The sequence below is a fragment of the Onychomys torridus genome, chromosome 3 (genome assembly GCF_903995425.1).
Source record: "Onychomys torridus chromosome 3, mOncTor1.1, whole genome shotgun sequence".
Lineage (NCBI taxonomy): Eukaryota > Metazoa > Chordata > Mammalia > Rodentia > Cricetidae > Onychomys > Onychomys torridus.
Genome location: NC_050445.1, coordinates 2,385,157 through 2,407,929, shown reverse-complemented (window position 1 = coordinate 2,407,929; position 22,773 = coordinate 2,385,157). Strand labels below are relative to the sequence as shown.

Genomic DNA, 22,773 nt, shown 5'->3' with positions numbered 1-22,773 from the left:
TGTTATCAATGACATTTTCACTCTCCTACAGTGCTGGTCACAGTACTGGAACAAAATGAAAACCCACACACAGGGAAGTTCCCCTTCTGCTGTGGTTTCATTCTTTTACAACTAATATCAGCCGGCGGTGGTTGCGCACGCCTTTAAGCCCGGCACTCGGGAGGCAGAGGCAGGTGGATCTCTATGAGTTGGAGGCCAGCCTGGGCTACAGAGTGAGTTCCAGGAAAGGCGCAAAACTACACACACACACACAAAAAACAAAAACAAAAAACAAAAACAAAAAACTAATTCCAGTAACATCTGTGTATATTTTGAACCGTTCCTATTAAGTTCCAGCAATTAAGGCAAGTACAGATTTTTTTTTTTGTTTTGAGATTAAAATCTAATGGAAAAAGCATCAAAAGTAGTTTTGAAAGTTTAAAAAAAAAAAAAAACCCATGAAAACAATGCTGCAGGGGTTGGAGATTTAGCTCAGTGGTAGAGCTTCGACCCTCAGCTCCAAAAAAAACAAAAAACAAAAAAAAACAAAAAAAATGCTGTTGCCTTTTGTAAACAGCTACACTGATAATATTGAGTTCAAATGAAGGCAGGAATGAAATATGAATAGAGACATTTTGCGTCTCACGAGGCCCCGTGAGTTTGTCTGACAGAGCTGCTCTTCTGGAGACTTGCTAGCACGGAACCTGGAGGTCCCCTAAGAGGAGGAACTCAGGGAAGTAGCTACAGCAGGGGCCCTCGTCCTTCATTCTGGAGTCAGTGGACACAGGAAGCCAAGAATGCTGAGGGGTGTGTGTGTGTGTGTGTGTGTGTGTGTGTGTGTGTGTGTGTGTTACAGATGGTCACATATGAATATGTGTCTCTTCCCTGTTGTCTGAAAAATGAAATTTCCTTAAAATCATCTTTTGTTTCTTTTCTTTTCTTTTTTTTTTTTTAAGTGTAGAGTCTGAGAGGGAGTCAAAGACGGACCTCATGCTGACCAGGGCAGCCCTTTGCTGACTAAGCTCTCTTAGCCCTGAGACTTTTTTTTTTTAAAGAGTTTCATTCAACATGTTTTTGTTTGGTTTGGTTTGGTTTTGGGTTTTTTTAGAGACAGGGTTTCTCTGTGTAATAGCTCTGTCTGTCCTGGAACTTGATTTGTAGAACAGGCTGGCCTTGGATTCAAAGATCCTCCTGCCTCTGCCTCCCAAGTGCTGGTATTAAAGGTGTGCACCACCACACCTGGCTTCATACAACAAGTTTTGGTCATTACCTCCCAATTCTTTCCAGATCCACTTCCTCCCTTGTCCTACCCACAAAGCTTTGTGTCCTTTTAAAAAAAAAAAAAAAAAAATTTCCAGCTGCGCATTGGTGGCACACGCCTTTAATCCCAGCACTCGGGAGGCAGAGGCAGGTGGATCTCTGTGAGTTTGAGGCCAGCCTGGGCTACCACGTGAGTTCCAGGAAAGGCACAAAGCTACACAGAGAAACCCTGTCTCGAAAAACAAAACAAAATTATTTTCCTTTTTGTTTTGTTTTGTTTTGTTCTTGCTTTTTGAGACAGGGTCTCTCTACATAGCCCTGACTGTCCTGGAACTCACTGTATAGACCAGGCTGGTCTAAAACCCACAGTCTGCCTGCCTTAGCCTCCCTAATGCTGTGATTATAGGCAGGCACCACCATCCCTGATCACTTTTTTTTTTTTTAATCCTTCAAGACCAATGTATGGTGCCCAAATAATCTTGGCTGTGTGGGCTTCCACTTCAGAGTGGTCAACTTCTCAGGGGCTATGCTCTTAGAGAAAACTGTTGCTCTCTATCCTGGCAACTAACAATGAATGACCAGTAGCTTTTCAGCTAGGGGTAGGGTTTGTGCCCATCTCAATTGTGCATGCTGTAATTTGGCCTGGTTTGGGCTTCCACAGATCTTGTGGAAGCTTTTACCACCACTGTGGTGAGTGAGTTCATTCGTGCAGCTGTCCTGATGTGTGCAGAAGACACTGTTTCCTTGTGGTTAGCTGCCTCTAGTGCTCACACTTTTTCTACCTCCTTCTGCAGTGATCGCTGAACCTTGGCAGGGCTAGTGTGACAGATATGTTCCTTTCAGGGCTGAGCACTTTTCAGTCTCTTATTTCCTGCACCTTGGCCAGTTGTAGTTCTGGTCACTGTGTTTATCACCATCTACTGCAAATAGCAGCTTCTCAGAGAAGGGGTGAGAGATACATTGGTCTATGAATGTAATGAAGATTCATCAGGAGTTGGTTTAATACTATGTCAGTATTGCAGTGTAACAGCAGTAACTTCTACTGTAGGACCTAGGACTTGTCCAGCCACAAGTTCTTATCCATGTAATGGTGGCAAGTGTGAGTTTCATCTTGTGGAGCTGAACTTAAATCCATTCAGAAAGTGGTAGATTACTCTCATGATTTGTTTATTTAATATCTATCTATCTATCTACCTACCTACCTACCTATCTTTGAGGTCTGGAACTTGCTATGTATTTCAAGATGGTCTTTTTGTGAATTCACAAATTCACAAAAATCATGTCGAGTGTTAGGCAGATATTCTTTTTTATTTATTTATTTGTTTGTTTATTATATATATTTATTAAAGTATTTTTCATTTTACATACCAACCCCAGTTCCCCCTCCTTCCCCTTCTCCCGCCTCCTTACCTCCCTCCCACTCTACCCCCATCCACTCCTCAGAGTGGGTAAGGCCTCCCATGGTAGTCAACAAAGTCTGGCATACCAAGTTGAAGGAGAGCCTAGCCCTTCCCCATTGTAACAAGGCTGAGCAAGGTATCCCACCACAGGGAATGGGTTCTAAAAAGCCAGTTCGTACACCTGGGATAAGTCCTGGTCCTACTGCCAGGGACTCCACAAACAGATCAAGCCACACAACTGTCACCCACGTTCAGCGGGCCTAGTTCTGTCCCATGCAGGTTCCTGAGCTGTCAGTCTAGAGCCAGTGAACTCCAACTAGCACTGGTCAGCTGTCTCTGTGGGTTTCCCCATCATGATCTTGATGCCCTCCTCCTCCTCCTCCTCCTCCTCCTCCTCCTCCTCCTTTTCTTCTGGAAGGCCATTTGTTGAAGGAGAGAGGAGGTCTTAAATACAGGCTTATAGCACAATGGGAGAACCCTGGAGGGCAGAAGTTCACTTCTGATGTGTGTGGGTTTTGTTTGTTTGTTTGAGTTGAGGATCGAACCCTGGGCCTTGGGCTAGCTAGACAAGCGCTCTACCACTGAGCTAAATCCCTAACCCCACTTCTGATGTTTTACAATCTTGCATTTAAGCTGTTAATGCCCAATATGCTGGATACACAGAAAAGGAACATCCCTTAAGCATTCAGGAGGGTGGAATCTCGCAGGGAATTAGCATAGGGAGGATATCAAGGTCAAGGTCGGCAAGCAAGGCTACAGTTACCCTTCTCCCCCCACACCCGGCCTTTTACTAAAAAATGAGCTTCTGACTTAGGTTGTGTGGGATGTCAGCAGGTCACCTTACCCGTCATGGAGACACCTGTCCAGGCCACACAGGCGTTCTGTCTTAGGTTGGTGAGCGCCCCCCAGGTATTACCTGTTTCTGAATACTCATTATCATACAGGCTCAATTGTGTGAGAGCTGCAGTTAACTGTTTAGGCAGGTATGCTTAACAACTGAGCTATGCGCTATCTGCAGCCCCTGTTCTTTTGAATTCTGTCTTTCTTGATCCCTTGGCTTATACATCGAGTACTTAGCCTGTGAGTACAGGCAAAGGATCCTGGAAAGGAGCCCTTCTGTGGTAAGGAGGGGCTCTTGAGAAGAATCTGCTTAGATACCAGGGAAGGGACAGGTTAGCCTCTGCCTCTAACATGTTAGACTGTTCTATTCTCATTCTCTCTCTCTCTGTCTCTCTCTCTCTCTCTACACACACACACACACACACACACACACACACACACACACACACACATACCATTTAGAATGCATAACTTTTTTCTTCATGACTGCAAGGATTTTGTAGAGGGATGTTTGGAGACAACACATTCCACTACCACCAGGTCAGCCTCCTGTCTCCCTCCTTTTCTCCTAATTAGAAGTTTTCATTCTTGTTCTGTTTTTCTGCATCTTGTCATCTACTTTCAGCTCATCACACAGAGAACTCACAGAGAGTGCAGCCATGAGAGTGGTACGGGGTTAGGAACTGGGAACAGAAGCAGGTCTACCAGAATGGGGAGCAGCCCCAGGCATTGCCCCATCTGGGATGGAAGAGAAGAACATGTGAGAAGAGGACATGGAGCCAACCAGAAGCCAAGGCCTGAGAACTGAGGTCTGGCAAGGAGACCTCCATTCTATAGCTCCAGAAGCAGATGTGGATCTGCCAAACTGAGACGAAGTTCTGGCCCACTTCTCCATTGCCAGTAGAAGACATCTGAGTCCTATGATGAGACACTGATGCAGACATCACTAAGGATCTTTGCCACTTTGGTTTCTAGGATGATGCAGACACAGCGGTGCAGAATTGCCCAGATCAATGCTTGCTTCTCAAACTCTAAGCTGTCCATCAGCTCCACAGGTTGACTGTGGGGACAGATCAGTCCTCGATGGTAACCGATGCTCACACTGCTGGTTTTCGGTCAAGCACGAAGTATAGAGCACTCAGGGGGCAGGCTGCCAAATGGAGATGGCCATCAGCCCAGGCTAAAAGAACCTGAGATACACAGAGGCATTGCCAGGGTATAGAAAGCTGCAGCGTTTCCCAGCATGCACAAGACCTGGGGTCCACTCCAAGAGCCTCAAGAGGGAGCAGGGAGTGAAAAGGGGCAGAACTGAGATACCAGCATTTCTTGCAAAGCGGCTTCCACTCAGGCCTTCTTCCTTGAGCCCTGTCTGCAGCTACCTGACTTGCCCCCACCTTGGCTGTTGTTTGATATCATCTGCCCTTGGGGGAAATTTGTGTTCTGTTTGTTACACCGACTCTGGATGCCTGAAGATTTATGGCCTTGTGTGGTACTATATGCCTAGAATACCCCTTTGGAATCTTAGAATTATAACTAAAACGAGGAGCCATCTTTTTATTGTTACAAAATAATCATGGCTTTTTTTTTCTTTTTTTCTTCTTTCCCAGAGCTGAGGACCAAACCCAGGGCCTTGTGCTTGCTAGGCAAGCACTCTACCACTGAGCTAAATCCCCAACCCCTACATTTCTTTATAGTGTGTATGTGGACTTACATGTGTGCCTCAGCAAATACACGGTGCTCAAGGACAATCTGTGGGAGTTAGTTCTCTCCTTCCATCCCATGGGTTCTCAGGGCAGACAGAAGTCATCTTTACCCTATCTTGAAAAAAAATGGAGGCCAGGGGAAGGGAAACCATAATCAGAATATATTGTATGGCCGGGTCCTGGTGGCTTACACCTTTAGTCCCAGCACTCAGGAGGCAGAGGCAGGCAGTTCTCTGAGAGTTCAAGGCCAGCCTGGTCTACAAAGCTAGTTCCAAGACAGCCAAGGCTCTTACACAGAGAAACCCTGTCTTGAAAACAAACAAACAAACAAACAAACAAAAAAGCATGGGGATAAAGCTATTTTCAATATTTAAAGCTATTTTTTAAAAAAAGGAAGAGAAGAAAGACAAGGAAATAAATACCTAGCTAGGGCGTGGTAGCTCAGGTCTGTAATTCCTACCACTAGAGAGACTGAGGCAAGTGGATTAGTTAGGCTAGCCTGTGCTACATAGTGAGTTCAAGCCTAGTTGGGCCACAAAATAAAAACTTGTATTGAAACTAAAAACTAATAGCAATAATTTAAAATTTTATTTATCTTTATTTTTATTGTTTTCAGACAGGGTCTCACCCTGTAGCCCTGGATGGTCTAGAACTTATTATGTAGACCAGGTTGGTTTTAAAACTCAGAGATCAAGCCGGGTGGTGGTGGTGCACACCTTTAATCCCAGCACCCAGGAGGCAGAGGCCGGCAGATCTCTGTGAGTTCAAGGCCAGCCTTGTCTACAGAGTGAGTTCCAGGACAAGCTCCAATGCTACACAGAGAAACCCTCTAGAAAACAAAACAAACCCAAAAACAAACAAACAAAAAACCATTTCACAGACATCTGCCTGCTTCTATCTCTCTAGTGCTGGAATTAAACTTGTATGCCACTAGGCATGGCTGAAATATTTAAATTAAAAAAATGTTTGAGATCGGGTCTCATGTAGCACAAGCTGGCCTCCAACTTGCCGGGTAGCCAAGGATGACCTCAGATACTTTTATCTTCTTCTCCTTTCACATGTCCTAAGTTTTTCTTTTTCATTTGTATGTGCGTGTTTGTGTTGGGGAGGGGTCACGTGTAAAGGAATGTGTGTGTGCTCCCATGTGTGCCAGGGCCTGCGTGTGGAAATCAGAGGACCATTTTGGATAGTCAATTCTCTCCTTCCTCTTTGTTGATTCCAGGGATGAAATTCATGTTGCCGGGCTTGGCGCAAATGCCTTTACCTGATGAGCTGTCTTGGCTGGCCTGCCCCCCCCCCCCAAAAAAAAAAACGGTTTCAAAGAATGCTTTTGAAATAGATTTTTCTCCCGGATCACAGAAATGTGTCTCTGATAATGTCCATGATAGAGATGCTTATGACTTGGCAATACAATGATGGGTAAGGGAATGGATTTCTTAAAAAAAAAAAAAAAAAAAAAAGTCCTCACATTAGCCGGACAAGGGTGTTGGGGCCCCTGGAACTGGAGTTTACAGATGATTATGGGTCACGAGTGTTGGGAATGAAACCCAGGTCCTCTGCAAAAGCGGCCAGTGCTCTCAACCACTGAGTCATCTCTCCATCGTGGTTTCTAAGTTTAAATTACATACATTTAATGTAGTCTTTGAATATAAGTGTAAGGGCTTTTCTTATGTTTTATCTGAGGACCTAGTTAACTAGTTAACACAAGAAAGTCACACCCCAGAGCATGGGCATGGACTTCTCAACAGTCAGTAAATCCAGTTATAGGAGACCCAGTACTCTCTTCTGAACTGTGTGGGCACCAGGCACACATACAGTGTACATACAAGTAGGCAAAACACTCATACGCATAAAATAGATTTTTAAAAAACCAAAAAACAAAACAGGTAGCTGGAGAGATGGCTCAGTGATTAAGAGCACTTGCTGCTCTCCCAGAGGACCTAGGTTCAATTCCCAGCACCCACATAAGAAATCTGACACCCTCTTCTTTTCTGGCCTCTGTGGGCACCTGCACACATATGTACACACACAGAGGTACATAGTCACATAAATAATTTTTGTTTTGTTTTGAGACAGAGTCTCTCTATAGCCTTGGCTACAGAAAAGTAGCCTGGACAGGCATGGTGGCACATGCCTTTAATCCCAGTGCTTGGGAGGCAGAGGCAGGCAGATCTCTGTGAGTTTGAGGCCAGCCTGGTCTACAAAGTGAGATCCAGGACAGCCAGGGCTACACAGAGAAACCCTGTTTTCAAGAGCCAAAAGCCAAACAAACAAATACAACTTAAATTTGCTTGCTTGTGTCTCATTTTCCTGCATCAGTTTTTTAAAACATTTTTGTAGTCTCAAAATGATACTGTCCTTTTTTTCAGATAATTGGAGGATTCTGGCCTCTCTTCTAAGTTGGAACTGGTTCTTTTAGAGAGTTTCAGTGATGTCTAGACAGAAATCCACACGTTAATACCATAGAAGGAAGGTTCAGAGTTTTGAAAAGATGGCTGCACTTTTTTCTTTCCACCCCCAAAGTTCAGCTACTCTATTTGAAATTATTAGAACTGTATCTTTGCATCTGCTGTTATTGTAGAAACAGGCGTGATGGAGAGAAACAGGAAACATAAAAGTTAAGACTTGAAATGGAGCTGTTCCTAAAAAGAATCTCTGTCTCCCCATTCTTCCCTCTCCTCTGAGACAAGGTCTTATGTAGCTGAATCTGTCCTCAAACTTACTGAGTAATGGAAGGTGATCTTGAACTTGTGCTCTTCCGGTCTCTGACTCCCAAGTGCTAGAATTCCAGATGTCAGTAAGTGGTGCTGGGGATTAGGATTTTGTACATGTTAAGCAAGCATGCTGCCACCTGAGCTAAGTCTCCACCCCTAGTGTTTTGAGACAGGGTCTTACTTCTGTGGCTCACACTGACTTCAAATTCACTGTGCATCACCTTGAACTGCTCATCCTTCTGCATCCACCTCCCTAAGGCTGGGAGTACAGACAGACCTGCACCACCACACCCATCTTTATGTTGTTTACACCCTGACTTTAAGTGCTAGACAGATGGCTCAGTGGTTAAGAGCACTTGCTACTCTTCCAGAGGACCTGGGTTCCTTTCTCAGCACCCATCTAGACCCTCACAAGTGCCTGTAACTTCAGCTCCAGAGGATCTGACACACTCCTCCTGCACACACATGAAAATACTCATACCCACACATCAACACTCGCCCCTCCCCACACAAAAATAAATCTTTTAAAAGGTTAGAAACTAGATGGGCAGCAGTGGTGCACACCTGTAATCCCAGCACTTGGGAGGCAGAGGCAGGCAGATCTCTGTGAGTTCAAGGCCAGCCTGGTCTACAGAGCAAGATCCAGGACAGGCATCAAAACTACACGGAGAAACCCTGTCTCAAAAACAACAACAAAACAAAACAAACAAACAAAGGTTAGAAACTGGCTCTAATGAGTATAATGGCACACGCCTTAGTATTTAGGGGCCAAGCTGGTCTACAAATCAAATTACAAGGCAGCCAGGGTTGTTACAGAGAGAAACCCTGTCTGGAAAAAAGCAAAAACAAACGAACAATTGGCCTTAGAAGCCCCAGACACAAGGGAAAGAAATAAGGAAAAACACCAGTATTTGGAAGTTACTATTCAATCTGGACAATCTTTACTATTTAGCATGTTGCTATACATACTTTCCAAAAAATTTTTCTTTCAGGGGTGAGGATCCCTTTGTCTTCGAGGTGGGTCTTGTAATCTGCTGGTAGACAGGAGTCTTCTTGGCCACTATGATCTCATCGACAGTCACCAGCTGCTGCACCAGCTCGGAGACTGCTTGTAGGCCTTGGGCTTTGGCCCTGAGTATGTCCCATACCCCTTCGCGGGCTACATTTATTATCCCGTCTGTTCCCACTCCAGCGAGGAAGTTCCCGACTTGGTGAATTCCGCTCATTTCTGCCATCACACTTTGGGCAGCTAAGCCTGCATTCTCTGCCAAGGTTTTAGGCAGAGAGCTCAGGGCTTGGGCAAATGCTAGGAAGGCCAGCCCGTCGGGGCCTGCCAGCCGGCTTCCTTTGTCCGCCAGCATCTTTGCTAGAGCCATTTCTGTGGCACCAGCTCCTGGTAGCACTCTGGGATCTTGACACAACTGAGAAAATGCATCAATGCCATAGTAGACAGCCTGCTCTGCACCCCGAAGTCCCTGGATGGTAGGTCCCCTAAGGAGCACCGTGAAGAAAGGTGACCTCTCCTCTTCCCACTCAAACACCATTGCCACACTGTCTCCAAACTTCTGCCTGTAAACCTTCTGGCACCTCCCCACCTCCAGGGGAGGAAGCAGCCGCGTGAGCAGAGGAGTACCCAGGGTCTCACTCAGGTAGACCATCTCTTTTCGGGACTTGGCTTGAATCACCATGATGCCACAACTGTCAGCCTGAAGCACCAAATTCTCATTAACTTCCCCCCACACCACTGCCACATTAATGTCCATTGCAGCCAGCTCAGCTATTTGGTTTTCCACTTGTTCGTTTTGTTTCCGAAATCTTAGTAGTTCTTCAGAGCTGGAGAGACAGGGTGTGGCCAGGGCAAATGTATTCGTAGGACCAAAGGGGCAAATAAACAGGGCCACCCTGGCATTAGCTAGCACCTCGGTCTTTTGTCCACAGGGCTTCCCAGATATTGCTAACCCTGGGAGAATTTGGGAATCATTCAGCGTCCCCCCCTGCAGCACGCACACGCCAATACGCTCAGGCTTGAAGCTGCCGTTCGGCTCCCTGTTGACCCAGCACACGTGAGCCACAAGCTTGGTTATGTACTCTGTGTGGGAGAGGGTGTGGGTGTTCATCACAGAATAGAGTGCCCAGGATGGGTCTTCCAAAGGCCCTAGAGAGCGGATGGCCAGGGAAGGCAGAGCTGTCAGTACTTCTGCTGTGGCCGTGGCTAAGGCCTCCCGGAGCTGGGTCCGAGCTAAGCCGGCCCACAAAAGATGCTGGGCCTGCTCCAGCAAGGCTTCAGTCAGGAGAACTACGAAGGCTGTGCCATCCCCGGTGTTCTCTGCCTGTGTTTGGGCTACTTCTCGGACAAACTGGGCAGCTGGGTGCTCCAGTTTCAGAGCCCTAAGGATGACAGCGGCATGACCGGTACAAACTGTTTGCCCCTTAGCAGTCACCAGGAACTTCTGCCGGCCACAGGGGCCATAACAAGGCCGGATGACACTGGCTAGGGTCTGAGCTGCAGCTGTGGCCCTCAGAATACATGAATGTTCCTCTCCCAGAGACTCCGGTTTTTGCTCTAGGCTTGGTGCCAGTCTCTGGGGCAGTTCTAAGGCTGATGGAACTTTGTTTTGCTTGGCCTGGGATGGTGGGGAGACAGCCATGGGTTAGACTCTAACCATTAAAGGAACTCTAGAAATGGCAGTCGATACACCCTTGGCCTCTTTGAAGCTCCTCCAGAAGCCAAAGGCACATCACCTGCTCCAGGAAGAAGCCAACCGGAAGTGGATCTCCACTTTGCTTCCAAGGATGAGGTACAGAGAGCCCAGTTCCAGACCCATCTCCAAAGCTGGGTCTGAACAAACCGGGCTCGGGAGCCCTCTGACCCACATGAGCTAAACTGCACCTCTGATGAAGTCACAAAGGAGCAAATGGAACCAGAGACAAAGAATGAAGTCATAGAGGGACAGTTAGCAGGAGTGAGGATACCCTGAGAGCGGGACAAAACCAAATAATCCCTAATGAAGTGTTGAAATCCCCAATGAAGCCTCCTCAGCTATCTTTGATGGTTTTGAGAGGGAATTGAGGCTGGAGGTATCCTACATAGCACCCAAAACCAAAACCAGAAGTAAGGATGAAGCATAACACAGCTGCCCATGCACTGTCCCTGTAACCCCAGCGGTGGGAGGCTGAGGCAGGATTGTCACAAATTCCATGCCAGCCTAGGCTATAAAGTGAGAAGGTCTCCAAAAGCAAACGGAATAAAAACAAAGACCACCAACAAAAGGCCCCAATACAAACCTAATCTGACAAAGCCTCATTATAGTACCCAGAAGGCAGGGCCGAGAAGATTGTCACCAGTTTAGACAGCCTGGTAACTACATAGGGAGGTCTAGGCTAGTCAAGGCTAGGTTATGAGAGCCTGTCTCAACAAACAAAAACCTGGCAGGATGGAGTGTGGTGCTACTCACCTATACAGCCTGTACTTGGGAGGGGAATGCAGGAGGATTACTTTGATTGGAGGCCAACTACCCTGTTTTACAAAACAAAATTCAGATTACAGCATACATCGCTTTTACAGAAGACCCTGAACTAACTCCAGCACTCACATTGCGTACCTCACAACTACCTATATCTTAAGCTCTAGGGAACCTAATGCCTCTGGCAACTGCCAGCACCTGTGTTCATTTGCATATACCCACACCATGATATTCAGAATATTAAAAAAAAAAAAATTTTTTTTAAGCTGGGCATGGGCCTGGTGGTGGTGGCATATGCCTGTAATCCCAGCACTCAGGAGGCTGAGGCAGGTGGATCTCTGTGAGTTCGAGGCCAGCCTGGTCTATAAAGCGAGTTCCAGGACAGCCTCCAAAGCTACAGAGAAACCCTGTCTTGAAAAACCAAAAAAAAAAAAGCTGGGCATGGTGGCCCACACCTTTAATTCTAGCCTTTGAGAGGCAAAGACAAGCAGTTCTCTACATTTTTGAAGCCAGCCTGGTCTACATAGTGAGTTCCAGGCAAGCTAAGACTATATAGTGAGACTCTGACTCCAAAAACAAAACAAAATTTAGAAAACCAGCCATGGTACTGAGTTCAAAGCTAGCCTGGTCTAGATAGTAAATTCCAGGCTAGCCAGACACCCTGTCTCAAAACAGCAACAAGAATAAAAAGCTCCTGGCCTCAAAGAACTGAAGCCTCCCTCTGTCCTCCCCTGTCCTTTATCCCTGTTGGCTTTGTCGGAGTACTGATGTTTATTATATAGGCTAACTAGTACCTCTTGAGTGCCCACTGTGACCGGTGCCAGCTGAAACACAAAGGCGGGACTTGGAAACTTGAAGAGGAAACAAATTTGTAGGGAATGAACCCAGCCTTTGACAGGTATAAGGGGGAGTGCCTGGTGTGAAGACAAATGTGTCCGTTGAGGTTGGGGGAAAGTCACAACGATGTCATCCATTTTTCACGTTTACCGGCCATTGTCCCTAAGAGACACAGAATCTGGAACCTGCAGCAGCATGGATCGTGATGGAATGTGGCGCAGTGCCCGGGGAGGATGGTGGACATAGTCTTAATGCTGTCACCGAAGGGCCTCTGCAAGGGAAGGGGAAGCTAGCAGAGTGGAAGGAAATTCAGTGAGCAGGTCATCATATGAGAAGAAAGACAAGTGGGATTGTTCTGTAAAACTAAAATCATTCTAAAAATTTAAAAGAGCCCAGGGGCCTGGAGAGGGGCTTCTCAGAACCCACATCTGGCGTCTGGTGGCTAACAACTGCCTGACACTCCAGTTCCAAAGGACCCAGTAATTCTTTGGTCTTTGGGCACCTGCAGACGACACATGCACATATCTCCACATGGACTCACACAAATACACAGAATTTAAAAAATAAATAAATAATAAAGTAAAATGAAAAGAAACCAGGTTTGGGGCTGGAGAGGTGGCTCAGAGGTTAAGAGCATTGGCTGTTCTTCCAGAGTTCCTGAGTTCAATTCCCAGCAACCACATGGTGGCTCACAACCATCTGTAATGAGATCTGGTGCCCTCTCTGGTGTGCCAGCACACATGCAGGCAGAACACTGTATACATAATAAATAAATCTTTAAAAAAAGAAAAAAAAAAAAGAAACTAGGTTTGGTTTCTCGTACTTGTAATCCCAACAACTCAGAAGGGTGAGGCAGGAGGATTGCAAGTTCAGGGCCATCCTGGGCTGTCTTTCTTTCTTTTTTTTTTTTTAACTATTTATTTATTTAGAGACAGGGTCTCATTAGCGATTATGGCTAGACTGGAACAGGTTGGCCATAGAGTTGTCCCTGCCTCTCCGGAGTACGGGGCTATATTTTAATACCTGTCTTAACCAAAACAACCAAAGAACTGACACACACACAGAAAGAAAACAGAAGTGCCCACTGCATAGGAAGTGAAGGTCATTTCGAATCCCCACACAGATGTTACCATCATATTTCCCCCTTTGTGACAGGTTCTTTGTGTTGTTGGGTTTTTATTGTTGTGTTTTGAGACAGGGTCTTTTTACACAGTCCTGGCTGTCCTGGAACTCACTATGTAGACTAGGCTGGCCTCGAACCCACAGAGATCCAACTACGTCTGCCTCCCTAGTGCTGGGATTCAAGGTGTATGCTACTGTGCCTGGCTTACGGTATTTGTTTTTTATTGTCAACCCGATATACCTACCATCATCTGGGGAGAGTGAGACTCAAATGAAGAATTGCCTAGATCAGATTTTTTTCGGTGGCATTGTCTGTGAGGTGTGGTCTTTAATCGGTGATTGCTGGGAGCATGGGCAACACCATCCCTCCACTGGTGGGTGTGGAGGCTAGAGGAAAGCAGTGAGGGAGTCAATAAACAACCTTCCTCTATGGGTTCTGCTTCAGTTCCCACTTGAGTCCCTGCTCTGACTTCCCCCAGTGATAGGCTGTGACCTGGAAGTGTACGCGAAATAAACCCTCTCCATCTCTAGTTGCTTTTGGTCAGAGTGTTTTATCCCAGCAACAGAAAAGGAAACCAGAACAGCCTCAAAATCTTGATTCTCCTACATTAACTGGGATGATAGGCAGGTATCACCAAGCCCTGCCACACTTAGCTTGTTTGTCTTTGTGATTTTTGTTTACATTTATTTATTTATTTATTTATTTATTATTTATGTGGTTTTTTGTTTGTTTGTTTTTAGTTTTTCAAGACAGGGTTTCTCTGTGTAGTTTCGCAGATGTCCTGGATCTCACTCTGTAGACCAGGCTGGCCTCAACTCACAGAGATCCACCTGGTTCTTCCTTCCAAGTGCTGGGATTAAAGGCTTTCATCACCATTGCCGAACTGTTTTGTTTTGTTGTTTTTGAGACAGGGTTTCTCTGTGTAGCCTTAGCTGCCTTCAAACTTGATCACAGAGATCGCCTGCCTCTGCCTCCTGAGTGCTGGAACTCACGGAGATCCAAATGGATCTCTGCCTCCCTAGTGATAGGGTTAAGGGTGTGTGCCACCACGGCCTGACCTCTATGTCTAATTTAGTGGCTGGCTCTGTCCTCTGATCCTCAGGCAAGTTTATTAGGGTATACAATATATCACTACATCATTCTGGTCTGTCTATTGAGTTCAAGGCTAGCCAGAGATACACATTTTCTTGGGCAAAAATGGGCTGAGAGAGGACACAGACTGGGCAGCCTTGCTCTACACCATCCAAAAGGGAATGGGACCATCTTCACGGAGACAAGAGAGGTGAAGGATGAACATTGTCTTAAGTAGCAGCAGAAGTAAAACGAATTGGTTGGGGAAACGGGAAAGGGCCACAAGATGACAAGGAGAAACCTGTCTCCCTAGCCCCCCACCCCACCCCCTGAAATAGTTTAGCAGGCTGGAGCTAAAAGCCATAGACCAAGGGGGAGAGGAGCACAGAGCTTGCTTGAACAGCTGCAAGGCAGAGGGGCTGCTTAGGACATTATGTACCAGGCTAAGGAATCCAGATACTAATCTAGGGGGCTGTGAGCTTTGCTTTTGTCTACAAAGAATTTAGTTGTTGTTTTCTTTCTTTCTTTCTTTCTTTCTTTCTTTCTTTCTTTCTTTCTTTCTTTCTTTCTTTTTGTTTTGTTTGTTTGTTTTTCGAAACAGGGTTTCTCTGTGTAGCTTTACGCCTTTCCTGGATTTCGCTTGGTAGACCAGGCTGGCCTTGAACTCACAAAGATCTGCCTGCCTCTGCCTCCTGAGTGCTGGGATTACAGGCGTGCGCCACCACCGCCCGGCAGTTGTTGTTTTGTTAAGATTTATTTTTGTTATTTCAAATTGTGTATTAGTGGTGCTTGCCTTTAATTCCAGCACTGGGGAGGCAGAGGCAGATGGATCTCTGAGTCCCAGGCCAACCTGGTCTACAGAGCAAGTCTTGGATGACCAAGACTACACAGAGAAACCCTGTCTCAAAAAACAAAACAAAGGGAAAAAACCAAACAAGCAAATCATGTTAAGGTGTGAATGTTTTCATGCAGATATGTGCATGTGTGTACAAGTGCCCAGGGAGACCAGAGGTATCAATCAGTGCCCTGGAGCTGGAATTACAGAAGGTTGTGGTTTGCCTGACATAGGTCCTGAGACTCAGGTCCTTTGGTAGAACAGCAAGTGTGCCTTTCAACTTTTTTTTTTTTTTTCTTTTTCAAGACAGGGTTTCTCTGTAGCTTTGGAGCCTGACCTGGACTAGCTCTGTAGACTATGCTGGCCTTGAACTCACAGAGTTCCACCTGCCTCTGCCTCCGGAGTGCTGGGATTACAGGTGTGCGCCACCACTGCCCGGCATGCCTTTCAACATTTAGCCATCTCTCCAGCCCCTATTTTATATCATCTGGAGCTCTGTGAGTTCAAAGCTACCCTGAGTTCAACTCAGTCTAGGAGAGAAACAGAGCCAGGCAGTGGTGGCACATACCTTTAATCAGAATACTTGAGATCTCATGCCTTTGCTACCATTATTAGGGAAGCAAACATGCCTTTAATCCTAGTACTAAGAAGGAAGTGATATGGCTGGGCAGAGAAAGGTATATAAAGCATGAGGAGACAGGAACTAGAGCTTTTCTGTTGAAGCCCTTTTTGGCTGGACCTCTTTCCGATGAGGGCTCAGAGGGGTTTAGTCAGAGGATTTGTGGAGTTGGCAAGGTGAGATGTGACAGTGACTTTGTTCCTTTGTCTCTCTGATCTTTCAGCATTTGCCCCAATATCTGGCTCTGGTTTTGTTTGTTTTTTGTTTTTGTTTTTGGTCTTTTCTGAGACAGGGTTTCCCTGTGTAGCTTTGCACCTTTCCTGGAACTCACTTGGTAGCCCAGACTGGCCTCGAACTCACAGAGATCCGCCTGGCTCTGCCTCCCGAGTGCTGGGATTAAAGGCGTGTGCCACCACCGCCCGGCCTCTTTTTTTAATTAAAAGACCTATTCGTGTTACAATGTGGCCCAGAGTGGTGATGATGCAGGCCTGTGGGCTAAGAATTTAGGAGGTGGAGGTAGGAAGATTAAGAGTTTAAGGTCATTTGGCTACATGGTAAGTTCAGGAAAGCCTGGGATATGTGAGACCCTATTTCAAAAACATAGCAACAAAGACATTGGTGACTGAAGTTTGTGTATTATTAGTCTGTTGGCATAATACATTTTCTCTTTTTTTTGTTTTTTTCGAGACAGGGTTTCTCTGTGTAGCTTTGCGCCTTTTACTGGAACTCACTTGGTAGCCCAGGCTGGTCTCGAACTCAAAGAGATCCACCTGCCTCTGCCTCCCAAGTGCTGGGATTAAAGGCGTGCGCCACCACCGCCCCGGCACATTTTCTAACTATATACATTGTATGCATTGTATGCAAAGATATGAAAAGGGTTAATTCAAGGTCTGAACCCAGGACTTTGATACCCTCAGCCGTCCTAACAGTATGTTTTTTTTTTTTTTGATCTGGTAAAAAGGGTGTTGCTTGGTGGTTACACTGGGCTGAATGGTGTGTCATGGACGTGACCCTCTTTTTTGGGGGAAATAAAATGCTTTACATATGCTTTTCACTAAGATGAAGACATACGAGATTGCTGGGGGTCTTTAGTCGAAAAAGCTTGGTTTCCTATGAGAAAAGAAGATACAGATTCAGGGAAAGGAGAAGATGAAGACAGAGAGATGCCCAGGGAGGGCCGTGTGATGATGGAGGCAGAGATTGGAGAAAGGGTGGAGGTTTTCTTCAGCATCTACTAGAAGGGACCAGCTTTAAGCTACCGGATTGAGGTACTTTGTTGTGGCACCTGATGTAACTAACACAGCAGTTTTCTGAGTTTGAAAAGAAGACAAACCTAGGAACACATATGTGAGAGGGAGCGGGGAGAGAAAAGAATGAGACCTTTTCTAGAACAGTGACGGCCATGCTTTGTTCTTGGAGAACTTCTACTGTAGGGCGCGTGCTGGCATGTTTCCAGGTTACCTTCTGGTCAGAGCTGTCTGCTGGGATGTTTTCTACCCATCCAGCAAATCTCAGAAACCTTGGAAGTATGGTTTTATATACAACAGATGTAAAGCTTTGTTGTTTGTTCTCTGTGTAGCTCTGGTTGTCCTAGAACTCATACTGTAGACCAGTCTGACCTTGAACTCACAGAGATTCACCTGCCTCTGACTCCTGAGTGCTGGGATTAAAGGTGTGTGCTGCCACTGCCTGGCTTAAAGCAAGCTTTTTTATTCGACTACAGGCCGCATCCATCTAAGGAGGAGTTCAAGAGGTCAGCAAAGAGGAAGACAGGTTTTTTTGTCATTGTCCCTCTCTCGCACCCCACCCCACCCCCCAGACAGGGTTTCTCTGTGTAGCTTTTGGAGCCTGTCCTGGAACTTGCTCTGTAGACCAGGCTGGCCTCGAACTCACAGAAAACAACCTGCCTCTGACTCTGGAATGCTGGGATTAAGGGCATGTGCCACCACTACCTGGCTGGAAGACAGGGTTTTTATAGCTCAAGGGCAGAGACTTTCTAAATGAGAGATTTGGCTGGCAAAATAGGCGGGGCAGAACTCAAGCATAACGAGTTAGGAATAACAACCTCATAAAACAGACATGATTGCAAGGTGGTCCTAACAAGGCAGTCATAACAACAGGTCGTCATAATAACCTTTTGAAACAAAGGTAGGGCTGCAAGATGGTTCTAACAACTTGTAAACTGCCTTGTGGGTGCTGGGAATTGAACCCAGGTCCTCTGGAAGAACAGCCAGTACTCTTAACCGCTGAGCCATCTCTCCAGACCCTAACAACTTTTTGAAACAAAGACATGGTTGCTGTTTCCTGGAACAGTCAGTACAGAACTATTTGTAGTTAAGGTTACAGGTTGGGCATGGTCCAATCCTTGAGGAACAGATTTAATCATAAATGGAATGAGCATAGTTTGTCTTTACTATAAGATGGCTTTTAAGCCTAAAATGGAGGCAGGCTGGTTTATCATGTAGTGATACACAACTTTAATTCCAGCTATGGGAGGCAAAAGCAGGCAGATTTCTGAGTTCTAGGTCAGCCTAGTCTCATAGCAAGTTCTAGGACAAACACAGCTACATGATGAGATAGATGTCTCTCTCACACACACACAAAGATAAATTTTTGGGTTGGGGATTTAGCTCAGTGGTAGAGCACTTGCCTAGCAAGCACAAGGCCCTGAGTTCAATCCCCTCAGCTCAAAAAAAAAAAAAAAAGGATAAATTTTTTGACTACTTGTATGTCTGTGCACCACATGTGTGCTTAGTGCCCTCAGAGGCCAAAAGAGGCGTCAGATCTCATAGATCTAGAATTAAAAACAATTGAGAAATGCCATATGGATGCTGGATCAAACCCTATTCTGCAAGAACAGCCAGTGCTCTTAACCACCGTTCCATATCTCCAGCCCATCCCGTTTTGAAGATGATTGTTGTATTTATTTTCTTGTTTCTTCCTTTAAGTTTCCCAACACAGAGATATGGTATACATTACTGACACATCTTATACAAAGTAATACATACAATGTAATTTTTCCTTAGTGATGAGAATGAACCTACAGTCTTGGTATGTGTTACATAAAGGTTCCACCATTGAGCTACAAGCCCAGCAAAGTGCAGCTTTAACAATAAAAACAGCCCGGGAGGTGGTGGCGCACACCTTTAATCCCAGCACTGGAGGCAGAGGCGGATCTCCGAGAGTTTGAGGCCAGTCTGGTCTACAGAGCGAGTTCCAGGACAGACGCAAAGCTACACAGAGAAACCCTGACTTGAAAAAACAAACAAACAAACCAGTAAAAATATCAATCCCCAAAGAAATACTGTTTAAAATTTCAAACCGAGCTGGGGATGCAGGTCAGTGGTGGACAGTTTCCTAACATGCACAAAGTCCTTCATTTGGTCCTCAGCACTGAATGAAAAGAAAACAAGCCCTGGATAAACAACCCCAAAGGACTTGAGACTCAGCTTTCATGGAAAAACAGGACGACAGTCATCGTGGCCCTGGAGAGAGCCCTGTGGATCTTGTCATAGCTGCTACTAGCAAAGCGAAGACTGGAAAGAACAAATCTGGACTATACATTTGGATGGAGTCGCTGTTCTAGACTCTTGGAGAATCACTCTTGCTCATTGTTTCCTGAGATGTTTTATCTGTGTTGCCAGTAATGTACTTTCCCCAGTACTCCGACACATAAAATATATATGTACATATTTACTTATGTATGATTAAGAGTACTAGCTGTGCCCTGAAAGAGTGTGGCATTTTAGAAGAACATGGTATAGAAATGAAAGACCTTTGTAGTGCAGCTCTTTAGAGGTGGTTGCTGTAGTTATTTTGTACCTGTTATATTTTTAAAATGGTGCATATTTTACATTCTTTTTTTTTTTTTTTTTTTGAGTCTTATGTAACCCTAACTGGCCTCAAATTCACAGAGATCTTCCTGTCTCTGCCTTGTGAGTGCTGGGATTAGAGGCATGCATCATCATCATACCTGGCCTAATTATTCAGAAAAGTTGTATGGGTGCCACTACACCCAGCTTCCTTCTTGTCTTTATGATGGTTCACGTTGAGAAAACAGCTGCCTTCTGCATTTTTGCCATTCTGGTCACAGAAAGGTATACTTTGTATGACTGATAAGGAAAACCTTTATTGTACTGAGTAAATTCCTCAAATACTTCAGAGTCAGTCACTTTTTGTCACAATAAAAAGATATTTGGGAACAATTTCAGGGAGGGGGGTTTATTTAGGCTCTCAGTTTTGGAAGTGTCGGTGTATGGCTGGCTGGCTTCCTTGTTGTAGGCCTGTGATGAGGAAGAACATTACAGGACAGGTGGAACGAAGAAAAGGAGAGGGTCAAAATACTTTCAAGGGCACTCCCAATGACTTACTTACTCCAGCCAACACCCCCATACTAAGTTTCATCACTTCCAAAAATGCCATCCAAGTATGAGTCCTCCAAAGCACCAGTCTGGTCACTTGGCCAAAGCCCTTACCTCTGAACATTTGTGTGGGTAGCAAGTCTTCAATATGAGTTTTGGGGAGACATCTCATTCAAACCATAGCACCTTTATCAGAATCCTGGGTTATATTTGACCTGTTTGCTCAAGGCAACTTTATGCTAATGAATCTGCTATTAGTACTCCTAAGACAGACACTGATAATGTGCATGGTGGGAAGATCTCTGAGTTTGATTTAGGCCTAGTCTACGTAGGAAATACAGGTCATGGGGGGGGGGGCTACATATTGAGACACTGTCTTAAAAACAAACAAACAAAAAATGAAAAACAGACCCTGACTTCCCGTATGCTTACACTAGCGACAGGAATGAAGATTGAGTCAGTACCTCATCTTCATCACCTTTTACCCTTCATCCTTCTGGAAGCATTGCTGCTCAGACTTCGAGTTCTGGTCTACATCTCTACAACAGTCGGCTCCAGGGCTGTTTTGCTTCCTTGTAACTCTCCAGTAGTAGTAACTTGTTATATATATTCTGCCAAGGAATCAAGAACTCAAGAGCAGCTCAGAAACATGGAGTTCTAGAACTCTACCTGGGCTATATGGCAAGGCTGTGTCTCAAAACAAAACAGAAAACTATGATGATCTATAGCTTTGTACATGAGATGCCCATAGAAGAGAAGAAATGAGTATTCTAGTCTTAACACAGGGGACTAATATTTGGGAAAAAAACCAAGCTTTGTCTTTCCCCCAAAGTAATATTTGTTGCAACACATGTAAAAATAGAAACTACACACCAGAAACAACATAGGAAGTTTCATGTTTTTCAACAATAGAAACTATGTTCAGTTGTACAAAGCATCCATGTTTTGGGTGTTGATACTTTTGCTATTTTTAATGACACCATTTTGAAGTGTGTATTCAAGGACAGCAACTAGAAACAAGGTTATACTTCTGAATCTTGTATTTTTAAATTGATTTAATAAAAAATGTATATGTATGGTGTTTTTCTGCATCTATGTCTGTGTATCATGTGTGTACCTGCTGTCCACGGAGGCCAGAAGAGCCTGACAGATCCCCTGTAACTGTGAGCCTTCATGTGGGTGCTGGATTGAACATGGGTCCTCTGGAAGAGTAGCAAATGCTTTTAACCCTTGAGTCAACTATCCACCCCACCTCTTATCTTTTTAAGATTTGTATGTGTATGTGAGTGAGTGCCACAGAGGCCAAAGGTATTGGATTCCTTCAGAACTGGAGTTATAGGTAGTTGTGATCTGTCTTATCTGAGTGCTGGGGATGGAACTGAAATCTACAAAAGCAGCACAGGATCTTAACTGCTGAGCCATCTTATCAGCCTCTGTGTTATTATTTTGAGATAAGGTTTTAAGTAGCCTAGGCTAGCTTGCTATCCACTACATAACTAGAGATGTCCTTGAACTACCTATTCTCCTGCTTCCTCCTAAGTACTGGGTTGTAGGTTTATACCATCAAGCCTATTTAGTTTTGAGATTGATTTTACATTTTTTTTGAGTTTTGATGCTTTTATTCAGTGATGGGAAGAGGGTCTCATGAACATCAAGGTGACCATGACTGATGAACTAGCACCTGGAACGAGACCATCATGGAGCACTCAGACAATCTGCTTTTTAATTTTAAGATCTATTATCAACCTGCTCCTTTGCTTTAATTTGTGCATTATCTTACTCCTATTTCATATTTCTATCATCATCATTTTTTTGGGCGTGGAGACAAAGTTTGTCTGTGTAACTTAATATACCTCAAACTCACAGATCTACTTGCCTCTGCCTCCCAGTGCTGAAACGCAAAGCATGTGCCACCACTGCCAGGCTTTTCCTTTCTTTCTCTCTCTCTCTCCTTTCTTTCTTTTTTTGTTTTTCCAGACAGGGTTTCCCTGTGTAGCTTTGTGTCTTTCCTGGATCTCGCTCTGTAGACCTGGCCTCAAACTCACAGAGATCCACCTGGCTCTGCCTCCCGAGTGCTGGGATTACAGGCGTGTGCCACCACCGCCCAGCTCTTTGTTTGTTTGTTTGTTTGTTTTTTGAGACAGGGTTTCTCTGTGTAGCTTTGCGTCTTTCCGGAACTTGCTTTGGAGACCAGGCTGGCCTCGAACTCACAAAGATCTGCCTGCCTCTGCCTCCCGAGTGCTGGGATTAAAGGTGTGCCTTGGCTGTTTTATGTAGACCATGCTAGCCTTGAACTCATAGTGATCACCCTGACTCTGCCCTCCTAGTGCTGAGATTACAGTGTGGGCTACCAACCCGCTCCATGCCTGTTCTTCTATTTTAACAACAACAACAACGTAACATTTTAATTTTTTTAGATGAATACTTTTCTTTTTTCAAGATGGGGTTTCTCTGTGTTAAAAGTCCTGCCTGTCCTGGAACTCACTCTGTAGCCTGCCTCTATTTCTGCCTCCAGTGCTGGGATTAAAGGCGTTTGCCACCACCTCCACAGGAGCACTACTGGAGTA

The 22,773-nt window shown here is 45.1% G+C and overlaps 1 protein-coding gene across 1 annotated transcript; it reads right to left on the bottom strand.

The window, feature by feature from the left end:
* Positions 1-8,855: 8,855 nt before the first annotated feature.
* Positions 8,856-10,544, bottom strand: Cct8l2 (chaperonin containing TCP1 subunit 8 like 2). Its single transcript, XM_036180521.1, has one exon. It carries the CDS (start codon positions 10,542-10,544, stop codon positions 8,856-8,858), a length of 1,689 nt encoding a protein of 562 aa, XP_036036414.1.
* Between the last annotated feature and the right edge of the window lie 12,229 nt (positions 10,545-22,773).